The following is a 12,005-nucleotide window of genomic DNA, read 5'->3' on the forward strand; positions in this document are numbered from 1 at the left end:
CTTCCACTCTCGGGATAGAATATTCCAAAAGATTTCGCGGGTTGTGTTATAGCGGGGTGCTTGAATTTTTATCCTTATCTCGTTTTTATTTTCATTTTATTTACTCGCCTTTTCCCCCTTCCATCTATGCTCGGTGGATGTTGTCTCTTTTTTCATCGTATTCTTCATTTCTTTATCTTTTACTGCTTCTTCTACTTCTTCTTCTTCTTCTTTTTCTTATTCTTAGTTTGACTCGTTCCTCACACAGAGCCTGCAAAGTGATCCCGGCAGCAAGGAAGAGCCAGAGAAGAGACACTCGGGACGACACGGAGTTGGTTCGTCCACCCTACTCATTGTTGGCACAGCCTTTTCAGAGACGCATTTGTTATCCTTTGAATGAGGAGCGTCGAGCTATTATTTATTCCATTCTTATTTTTTGTCAGACCCGTTGTGTAGTAAATGGGCATAAGTCAGCGCGGGCAAGCAGTGCCTCTGTCATTTTTATCGCCTCGCTCTGAATTAAGAAGGTGGAGCCTTTGGCTCCGAACCATCTCCGCTCTTCTTTCCGGGTCTCTCTCCTCTCTCTTTCCCCCTGCATCCTCGGGGCCCAACCCGCGGTCAGAAGGGCTTCGCCATATTTCTGTACCCGGACCCGCGTTTTGCTCGTATTCCACCCGCAGACGCGATTCGGATTGCATGGGCGTTCCTCCCATCCTCAACACAACACGCCGTATAAATAATCGCCTGTAATCGTCCCAGAGTTTTCCGATTGTGCAACCGTAACGAGGAGCACCAAACCCTGCGTGCAAGCCGAGTGCTCGTGCCTTATCCTGCCTGTCACCGCGTATAACCAGCTTGACTGGTGAACGGTGTTCAGCCCAGCGGATGGACAGCGAGCCCAGGATGGCAGACACAAGAGCAACACAAGAGCAGCGTAGGGCAACTTATCGTCGTAGGATACAATAAGCACAAAGCGAGAAAATCCACGTCAACGAACGGGGATCGCTGAAGGCAGCGGTTTGACGGAGGGACGACCCCTTTTCCAACTACGGCCAGGTTCTCCGGGCGAATAGAACTCGCGCCGATCGTCGAATGCAGGGTACGAAAATACGCACAATGCAGCGATGCCGGCATTCAGCCGGTAATCGGATTAGAGTCTCTCTCTCTCTCTCTGTGCAGCGGTAAAAAGAGCAAACGCCTAAATCGCATTTATATTATCTCGGTGAATAAGTTGTAAATATTTATGCTGCCTTGGTGGGTTCGCAGGAGAAAGAAAGAGTGGCGCTAATCGGTATACACGTATATTGTCACAATCGGATTTCACCATCTCCTCCTTTCTTTCTTTCGTTCTTTGCAATTTTTCCCAGCTACTAGAGGATTTTTCAAATTCTAACACCGCGCTCTTTGTCACTCTGACGCTAACTCCGACTTACAACGATACCACGCGTGTACCTTCCTAATTCTACCATCGGCCCGACAAATATTGAGCTACGCGGATTCGAAATTCACGTACGCCATTTCTCGCCTGCAAGGGTGTGTCCTGATGGGGCCAGTTTATCGACGGGGACACAAGTGGAGGGTACTTTTACGGCTACCGCAAGGCTTATGGCCCGAATACCATTCATGCAGGAGTAGCCATATTCCTGGACCGTACGTCCGATCCGAGTGACCCAAAGAAGAGGTGAATTCTTAGGGGACGTTTCCTACGACACAATCACCGTGTTTATATGCAATATTTGTCCACGGTATAACACAAAGAGGGACTTCTCTTCAAATCCGCTATTCGTTCGTGGTCAATTGAACAAGAGATTACTGTCCCATTTTGTAAAGTACCTACCATAAAATAGCGGTTGCGGAAGGGGGAAGCAAACAAAAACCTTCAAAGAAAAGGTAATTCGTTGTTTCGAAAGATGGACCAGGGTGTTCTGGAAAATCGGGACGCTAAGATTTCACGACTTCGTCGCAGGACATTTTTCAACTGAGTTTTCTCTCGGATTGGCTACCAAGATACAAGATTGTTTGAAACCTACTCGAATACAATTTGAGCACACATAGGAACAAAATATTAAAGTTGTCGAGAAAAAGAACGTGCAAATTTTTAGTAAACAATTAAATTAAATATCCAAGGTATTTTTCCAAAATCCGTGGACGTCTTCTGAACTTGTACATTAGGGTTCGTGACGAGGTTACAACGTGTAGCCACAAGGGTCGCGTGTGCGTGTGTGCGTGTACGTGAAAAGTTAAAAAAGGCAAACACCTTGAGCAGAGTGTCAAAGAACCGCCCCTAATTATTCGGCATCGGTGAGTCTTTAGTCCGGGGGCCGCATCAATCACCGCGACGATGTCAACTGGCTGGAAATGTGGTGCCGTTCGCAGGGTAAATCGTCCTCGGCGAGTATACCGCGGTATCCCGGGACCGTTGATCAAAACTTTTCCGCTCGCCAAACGCGGCTGCAAATGAGTTTATAAAAGCAATATCTCCGCGAGTGAACCTCCACGGATTCTCACTCTCCGCCTCCACGGAGCCACAGCTACGACCACCACCATCACCATCGCCACCTTTATCCCGCCCCCGGCCTCGCTAATAATAAAGTTTCCTTGGTGGTTCGACAACGCGTAGACAGATTTAAAAATTTCCCGTCACAAGGAACCCGCCGCACCCCCTCGCTCCGGACACCCGCCACCCGAGGGGGATGAGCCCCCTGCCGCCGCTCCCCTAAGACCGAGGGAAAAATTAATAAAGTTCAGGAACAAAGTAAGTTGGGTGGCATAATGCTCGGGGGTGAAGAAGGTGGACGGAAAAGATGGGGCGGAAAAGAGAGAAAAGAGAGGGGGAAGCCTCCAGCAGTGGACTTTATTATAACGGAGTGTCGAGTCTTTTATGCCTTCAGCCTCCTTCGCCACCCTCGACCTACCCCGTGTTCAGAGGTAATACACACGCAGGATGTTCCGAGTGCGTGCAGGACGAACCCTGAGAAAGGCGCACCCAGTCGGGTAACCAGTTATGGTCGTTTGCTACTTCGTAGGATTGTTTTTTCCAACGCTTCTTATACCTTCACCACGTTTGTCGGTCGCTTTTGGCTATCCTCTGCTGGTCCGTTCTCTGATCTCTCTTCTTCACCAGCTTATGAAGCCCCGTGTTGTTTGTGCGAAGCTCTCGAGGAGTCTTAATAAGTTCGATCATTTTTCATAGTACCCACATACACGTACAGCCGAAGTAAAAACTTGTCCAGCATGCACGCGGTGACGGTCGAAGAGGAGTCCATATCGGCTGAATTGTACAAAGGAAAAAAAGGATCACAGACAGAAACAGAATCGCAAAAAGCGAACGAAGCTCGCAAAACGGCGTCGAACGCAGGTCTCGTCGAAGCCCGCGAACTAGAAGGCCTCGAAGTTTACCACCGTGGTATCAGTAGCTTTCAGATGGGCTCTAGGCAGCCGGAGGATGGTTAAGGCTCAAACGAGGCTGGCCGATCACCTGAAAAAGGGCAAAAGACTGGTAGGTAGGTATACCTGGAGGACGGATAGCCCGGTACAAGCGAAGCGCGCGGAATGTAAGATTAACGATCACTCACTGCCGCCGATTGGTTAGAGCGAAGCTTTTAATCTCCGGTAGCCATTGTTCTCGCCAAGCTCGTATAATACTTGCAGGTTCCACCACGCGCTCGTCGACCCCGTGCACACCGATGCGCATCGTCGCCGTCGCCATTGCCGCCGCGCCGTGTCGGATCGTTCGTCCCGTGATGGACAGCGGCGCCAATTTGACGCTCGGCAAGCCTCGTCGTATATATATATGCGCTCTTTTTGTACCAACGCTGAATATTGCATCGGGTTTTTTTCGGCGGGTTGCACCCCACGTTGCATATCGCGACCCGCTAAACCTACCCTCCATTACGTCCCGGTTCTTTCCTTTTCCCCACCTCACTCTCCCAGACCTCTACGTCACTCATGTACACCTGGATCCACACCCATTTTAGTCAAAACTTGTATCTCCACATTTATATACCACAAAAGAGGCACCGCAGTAATGAAAGATGTATACGAATGACATACTTATATTTGGTTCAGGAATAGTTTTCACTCGAGGTCACGACCCTGCGTGATACACAAGGTGCACCGAGAGCTGAGCCTCCAATATATCGGACGGGACCATTGGTTCGAAATTTATTTGATTACGGTCACCCAGGCCATCTCTGACTGTGCACTCCTTGACTACACGCTATTGGCTCCATAATTGGGGAAACCATCAGGTCTATTAGGTTAGGGAGGACCTCTGACCGCTCTTTGAACTATCTAATTAATTGAGCCCAGCTGCGACTCTGCGGCGTAACGTAAACCAGTAGCAGCGGCACTGTTCTGGCCGTGATTTCTCAATAAAATAAGTAGTTTTGGATACACAGATGATGAAACACTGTGTGCGGGTATGAGTACGGAGAAAGGGGATCCATGTTTATCAAGTGATCCGGTGAACAGAAAGAGATCAGAATGATACTGGAACATTTGGCCAAACATTCCGTACACCACACGTGTATAAACCGTACTAGATATCATCAGCAAGGTACTATAATTACGTATCGTCATCGGTATATGGGTAGAAATTTGTAGCCACATATTTACCCACCACTGTTGGGAGACATGCATGTATTCGTATATTAACCACACACCGGCGATGCGGCAAACGTTATTTACGCAATGAAAAAACAACGTTAATAATGTTGTCTTATCGAGTCGAGTGTGTTAATATTAGCTTCGCAAAGTTGATGACTGGTGATACCGTTACCGTGCAGTAATAAATGTAGGCCCACAGTGTATAAAAGTCTACGGTATCGAAAAGACGGAGTGTCTGATTGTGAAACTGCTGTAACTGAAAATCACCGGTCGGTCGAATGGAGTTCAAGTTATTTTTCGCGTGCATCTTCTTGTACGCCGCAACCGTTTCGCAAATCAACGGAGTTGAGCATTATGAGGGAGGAGCATATTCAACAGAAGCGCATTCGGAATACTATACGACTCAAAACCAAAATACTCAAGAAGCAAATCATCAGGAGGCGATGCATCAATCGAAATGCTTGGATGTTAAGTGTAACGAAAATGAAGTATGCCGGATGATAAATGTACAATGCTTCGCCGAACCTTGCTATCCAGTCCCGGAATGTGTACCACTAAATAAAACGTGAGTTGCTAGTCGACCATCGTTTTGACCTTAGGTTTAAAGAATATACCGAGAGTAATAGGCTGCTTAGTCAGGTACCGTAGGGTTGGTCGAATTGTCGTTCACTCAACCTGATGAAGAGTCACCTATCCGGAGGGTATCCGCGCGTTTCGGGTTATTGTATTTATGGTCAGTCGGTCGCGAATGAGTTTCGGCAAAAGAACGCCACCCTGCGATCAGAATGCAAGTAGCGTCGCGGCGCCTAATGAACCCATCAGCTTGGCGCGTGCTCAGAGCTTGTGGCATGATTAGACTGGCCTTGGGGTTTCTCTTATACTGCAAATCTATACTCACTGTTCTCGATAGCGTCTGGTACGTGACGCAAGGAAATGAAGTTTAGGGTTTTAGTACCTTCGGAGAGTGCGTGGACTGCGACTATCTGAAATATGAAAGCAGAGAAGCTCATTTCAAATCCCGCGTTCAAGTAATTATGTAATTTAAAAATTGGCTGAATTCCTAATATAAGATTATAGATTGTGAATTATCGGTTCTTTGGGATTTCTTGAATTGATTGGTAATATTGTTGCTTCTTCTGCTACAGGACGGAGACAACCAAAAGCGAAGAATCAAGAATTGATGAGAAATCGGAGAGTATGAATCCTGAGATGCATGAAAATTATAAAAATCCTGTGAACCCCAAAGGTCCGGAAAATCCTACAATTTTACAAGGTGGTGAAACCTCTTTCGGTGCTTTCTCGATTCCGACAGAAAGTCCGGTGGGCTTCAAATATCCCGCAAGTGCCGTGAATCCTGGAGGTCCCGAGATTCCCGCTAACTCTGAAAAGTTAAATTCGGGGATTATGGGAAATCATATGAACTACATGAATACCGGAAGTCCAGAAATTATCAGCAACTCTGGAAGATCTGAAAATGGGAATAATTTAGGCGGTACGAACAAAAACCAAAACTACGTGAATCCTGGCGGTCCTGAAATTCCGGTTAACTCTGAAAAATCTGGAAATGTGAATAATGCAGAGAAGGCACAAAAAAACCGAGGCTACGTGAATCCTGGAGGTCCTGAAACGCCTGCAAACTCTGGAAAAGTTGGAAGTGGTAATAATCCAGCGGGTGCAAACAAAAACCAAAGCTACGTGAATCCTGGTGGTCCTGAAATTCCTGCTAGCTCCGGGAAATCTGGAAATGAAAATAATTCAGCGGGTGCAAGCAAAAACCAAAGCCACGTGAATCCTGGTGGTCCTGAAATTCCCGCTAGCTCCGGGAAATCTGGAAATGAAAATAATTCAGCAAGTGCAAGCAAAAACCAAAGCCACGTAAATCCTGGTGGTCCTGAAATTCCTGCAAGCTCTGGAAAATTTGGAAATGGAAATAATTCAGTGAGTACAAACAAAAACCAAAGCTATGTGAATCCTGGTGGTCCTGAAATTCCCGCTAGCTCCGGGAAATCTGGAAATGAAAATAATTCAGCGGGTGCAAGCAAAAACCAAAGCCACGTAAATCCTGGTGGTCCTGAAATTCCTGCTAGCTCCGGGAAATCTGGAAATAAAAATAATCCAGCGGGTGCAAGCGAAAACCAAAGCCACGTAAATCCTGGTGGTTCTGAAAGTCCTACAAGCTCTGGCAAATCTGGAAATGGAAATAATCCAGCGGGTGCAGACAAAAACCAAAGTCACGTGAATCATGGTGGTCCTGAAAATCCTTCTAATTCTGCAAAATCTGAAAATAAAAATAATTCAGCGGGTACAAACAAAAACCAAAGCTACGTAAATCCTGGTGGTCCTGAAATTCCTGCTAGTTCCGGAAAGTCTGGAAATGGGAAAAATTCAGTAGGTACAAGCAAAAACCAAAGCTACGTAAATCCTGGTGGTCCTGAAATTCCTGCTAGTTCCGGAAAGTCTGGAAATGGGAAAAATTCAGTAGGTACAAGCAAAAACCAAAGCTACGTGAATCCTGGAGGTCCTGAAATTCCTGCTAGTTCCGGTAAATCTGGAAGTGGAAATAATTCAGTGGGTAAAAGCAAAAACCAAAGCCACGCAAATCCTGGTGGTCCTGAAATTCCCGCTGGCTCCGGAAAATCCGGAAGTAAAAATAATTCAGTGAGCGCACAAAAAAACCAAAGTTACGCTAACGCGGAAAGTTCTGAAGCTATCGATGACTTTGAAAATTCAAGTAATGAAACAAATTCCGAGGGTGCACACGAATACGAAGGTTACGAAAATCTTGAGGATCTTGAAACTGCCGCTGAATCTGAAAACTCCAAGAACGCAACAAATCTAAAGGGTGCAAACAAAGGCGAAAACTACGAAAATTCTGGAGGATCTGAAAGTCCCGCTGATTCTGAAAACGACGACAACGAAACAAATCTGGAGGGTGCCAAGAAAAACGAAACCTACGTGAATCCTGGAGGTCTTGAAATTCCCGCGGACTCTGAAAACTGTCATAATGCAACAAATTCAGAGGATGACGACAAAAACGATAGCTCCACGAATCCTGGAGGTCCTGAAATTCCCGCTGGCTTTGGTAACCCCAATACTGGAAAAAATCCTGTAAAGGGTGCGAGAAAAACGAAAGCTATGTAAAACCTGGAAATCCTAAAATTCCCGCTAAATCTGGAAAATCTAAAAATGTGAATCAAAAAGGTAATTTGGTACCTCAAGTCAATAAATTTCCCTACACTACTTGACGTGAGGATATTAGAAACGGTTAAACATTGGGCTATCGTAAGATATCGATGCGTACAACCAAAACTGACCCCAGACTGATTCAACATTGATCTTTATTTAAGCTGTGTTCGGAAATCCATTGTTTGTCACCAGGTTTGAGTTTAAAGGTTGATCAGTGTCAGTCTCGAGTACTGGCCTGGCTTAGTACTCGCGTATAAATTGTTTTAGTTTTAACACTCGCTATTCATGTCTAGCTTCACTGCCAGATGTAATTCGTGCATGCCATACACATAATGGTCTTCAGCCGTGTTCATGCATCATCAATAACTCTCTTAGTAATGCGCTTTTTGTTCAAGTGAGTTGATATGTTTTCTTGAAATCGAACACGCGTAAAAAACAGTTGCTTTTTACACCAATTTGGTACGTTTACCACATCTTGGTAATTCATGGTACGTTTCATAATTTTGCTAGGCAACATTCATAGACGGATATTGATACAGACTACGTGTTTGACGGTCAATATTTGCCTGTTATTGGTAGCGAGAATTGGTCTGATCTTGAAAAAGCAGCATTGGATCGGTCTTGTTATTACGGAGACCTACGAAGTATAACCCAATTTCATGAGTCGGACTTGTTCCAGTACTGAGACCAAGACTAGATCAATTATAAAATCCCACCTAACATGCTCATACTTAATTGCACCGTAACAGTTAGCTACTATTAGAAGTGCTTAGTACGTACGAACTGTATTGAATAAATCCAGTATACACAACACTAATGCCATTAAATCGCACCCGATGTGTCCAACTTATCGAAGATTTTTTAAGAGAGCATCAAACGAATAAGGAATGAAAAACTCGGAAAAAGAGACTCAGTAATAAGAATTCGATGATCGATACGCGATTATTGAAGATATACAAGAGAGCAGTAAATATTGACATGTTTTGAAACACTTTAGCGTCCACACAATGCGCATGAAATTCGTTGGGTCGCTTCAGCCGCTGCGGGAGGCCTTGTAGGGCCCACGAATGAACACGTTTCACGAGTGACCGTGTAATCGTCAATAATGGAGGCCTCCTGGACGGGAGGAAGCCAGTTGGGAATGACTGATGACGCGCTGGGACCGGAGCGGAAACAGAAAGCTCAGGTCGTTCGGTCCGCAGGTAGCCGTGTAGGTGTGGGTGAGGGCATTATGTACCTCCACACTGACGTGTAGAACTGAACGAAGTCCGCGAGACTGATCCAAATGGGAAAGTCCGCTTCGTCTTTCTCGTCCTGTTTGGTCCTCGGCACCATAGTGCGTCTCCATGACGGATGCGTGGCATTTGCTCGAGACTTCTCAATGAGTCACTAATGTAAAGAGCTCAGAGCTGCTGGTAAAGAAATGTTTCTGGTCACCAGTCATTTTGTTCGTTTCAAAAACACGACGCAGGACTTCTAAGGTGGTCTGGTTCAAAGCGTTCCACTGTCAGCACACGGGGATACAAAGCATATCCTGCAACTTATACTTGCGGCTCCTTACACTTGTCACGTGAAGCAAATATTAAATCCAAGTTACGGAATGGGTATGTGTACGTATTGAAAACGATGAGGTAAGATGAAGGGAAAATAATAAGGCACGCGAAGAAGTCACGTAAAATCAGGGTGAGAGTCGTGTTGCGAACCGTATCGCACGTGGATAAAGCGAAGTGATGTATTGCCTCTGCTCTGCAGGGCTTGCATGGGGTAAATCGGACATTACACGCATGCACACACACATACACGCACACACACACGGGTGTAATATACTGTGAGCTTCGCAACGTGGCTAATATTGTCCCAACACGTACGCACGTGTCTATATAGGTATGCATGTGTAGACATTGTCCATACAAAGTAAATACGTTTGTGCCGAGGCATACGTTTGGTCAGGCTGGCGAGGCACCCCGGCAATGTTGGCCACTCTGTGGCTTTACACAGGCCTAACTCACCCTCTCAGATCGTTATTATTACCATTACCGTCGACGTGGACACATTTGTTACTCTGCGCCGTTTCACTTGTTTCCAAAACTTTGCCACTAGTTTGTGAAATGGCGATAAACCTTTGTGCTTAGCCTTTACTGCTTCACTCGTTAGGTAACACTTTGGCATCGGACGAGAATTTATAATTATCCGAGCACTGTCTCGACAGCTGACCATTTCCAACTTTAAATACGAACAAGCTTTTCCTACTTCTAAGCAAATTTTTTCCGAACATTAAATTTTAACCATCACAGAGTATCTGACTTTAAAGTTGAAAGTTATGTTTCGATTATCGCTCTTTTTACTCGTCTGTGACAATCTGAAATATTGCGAATTATTGCTCTGTGAAAGAATCGAGGGTTGTACAAACACCGAAGAGGTCGGTGTCTTCAGTTGAAAGGTGACTGCAATACGTAATACACGGTATACCCTGCGGTTTCATTACTTTGCGATTTCCAATACTTTCGGACCCGTTGAGACGTTGAGTAAATATTAGCGTGGGTGGATTGTGAGGACGTAGCTAGCGATAGTAATTAATCCCAAAAGTGTGCCGACTGGCACGGAGATCCGTGACTGTAGTCAACTAGCAGAGGTTGAGGACAGGAAAGGGATTGCGAGGGTTTTGATGAGGACCTCACCTCTTCGGCCCGGGAAAGAAAACTTGGGGAGGAGAAATGCAGCGGGCTCAAATGCACCCGATTCTGTACAAGCGCAGCCACAACCCTTCACGCACATCTACACGTCGGTTTCCCACCAAGCACACATGCATGCTCAGAGAGTTATTTAACTTTCATTATTAACGCGTAAGCTGAGCCACATTAATGTTTGTTAAGACTAGTGCAAGCCGCAGATGATGTATCGCGGTCACGTCTGCAATCAGACTCAACACAAGTTATCCTCAACAACCTGCCTGTGTGTCGAGGTGGATGTTGGTACAGAGAGTGATCGGCGGCTGTGTCTATGCGCACGTGAATGGATGCAAAGATAGTGCGCAAGTATTTCCAGATTAAGCCACCATTTTAATCCTTGTAGTACAGGATTCCGTGCGTTTTCTCGATACGTACGCATCATTTCAAAATGTTATTTCTCGTCAATATATTATCTGGTCGGTAAGTTCATTGGCGAGCGGAGATGGCATGCGAGTGATATAACAATATGTCTATTTTCAGCTACGGAAAAATTTGAAAAAACAACCGAGCCGTCTATTCGTTGAAAAAATAATGACTCTTGTGTCACTTCTGTAAACAGACTTTCTGCAAACCGCTTGTCCATCACAGCTGCGTATACTTTAACGCTTCGTTTGAATTTGTTTGATTTTTGCATAATATTATATTACATCTTTATATGCAATACAATATAACTGCGATGCGATGTATTCTATCAAATGTATGTTACGATTCAAAGGTCTAACAGTGTTGTATTATATTTTTTTAACTATGGGCAATCTAATTTGAAGGCTTTTTTAAACATTGCGATAGCGTGATTCGTTGCCTTTCAGACAGAGGAGTTAACGATAAGACTGCTAGTTATTTTCACAGCTTCGAAAGGAATTTGAATATTTCGACTATTCGCAACGACTTAGAAAAAGGATGCGGGAATTTAATGTTCATTTGGCAAGTTTATGGGCCGAGATAGAAGAGGAAAGAAATTAATAGTTTCAGCATGGGCGGAGCTTGCGGCTTGCCCGTGACTTATCTTGTATATAGAGAGGTAAAGAGTAACGCCTAAGTTAACTATATCCTTATCTTGTAAAGCAACGCGCTTAAGATTGGCTCTTGCCATTGGCTCCGCATGGTAACTGTTCTCTCGAATCTCAGGACGACGTGACGCATTGTCTCAAGATATTTTGAAACAGGTTCGTCGTTTGTGTGGGCGGATCGGGTGCTTCCTCAGGTATCCGTTGGTCATCCGATGGCAGCACTGACCGGACAATAGTTGAGGCTGTTCATTTCTGTTGGGTTCTACAGCATTCGAAACGGTCTTCGAACGTCACTGGACGCAAGTCTAGATCGAGATGATTGCAATTTTTTAGAATATTGGAATATTCTTTGGTATTCCAAGTGTATTAATCCATCCAATGATCATTAACTAATGAGCTGAATTGATGATTCCTTCAACGTCTTCTGAGATCATTTCTCATGTAGCAAACGAGGTCAGCCGCGATCTGCCACATGATGGCTTACATGATACAA

At 45.1% G+C, this 12,005-nt stretch overlaps 1 protein-coding gene across 2 annotated transcripts; it reads left to right on the top strand.

The window, feature by feature from the left end:
• Nucleotides 1-4,774: 4,774 nt before the first annotated feature.
• LOC107218317 (sporozoite surface protein 2) lies at nucleotides 4,775-8,584 on the top strand. Of its 2 annotated transcripts, XM_046731595.1 has the most exons (3): nucleotides 4,775-5,152; nucleotides 5,733-6,382; nucleotides 6,563-8,584. In XM_046731595.1, exons 1-3 carry the CDS (start codon nucleotides 4,866-4,868, stop codon nucleotides 7,726-7,728), a joined length of 2,103 nt encoding a protein of 700 aa, XP_046587551.1. In that variant the 5' UTR covers nucleotides 4,775-4,865; the 3' UTR covers nucleotides 7,729-8,584. The 2 variants fall into 2 exon arrangements, with proteins under 2 accessions (XP_046587551.1, XP_046587550.1); XM_046731594.1 differs by having other exon boundaries at nucleotides 5,733-8,584.
• Nucleotides 8,585-12,005: the final 3,421 nt, after the last annotated feature.

This window comes from Neodiprion lecontei, chromosome 2, assembly GCF_021901455.1.
Source record: "Neodiprion lecontei isolate iyNeoLeco1 chromosome 2, iyNeoLeco1.1, whole genome shotgun sequence".
Classification (NCBI taxonomy): domain Eukaryota; kingdom Metazoa; phylum Arthropoda; class Insecta; order Hymenoptera; family Diprionidae; genus Neodiprion; species Neodiprion lecontei.

Excerpts from the sequence above, each read along its gene's own strand:
- LOC107218317 (XM_046731594.1), top strand. The coding sequence starts at position 4,866 with ATGGAGTTCAAGTTATTTTTCGCGTGCATCTTCTTGTACGCCGCAACC. Across the intron at positions 5,153-5,732 it reads TGTGTACCACTAAATAAAAC|GACGGAGACAACCAAAAGCG; the intron begins GTGAGTTGCTAG and ends CTTCTGCTACAG.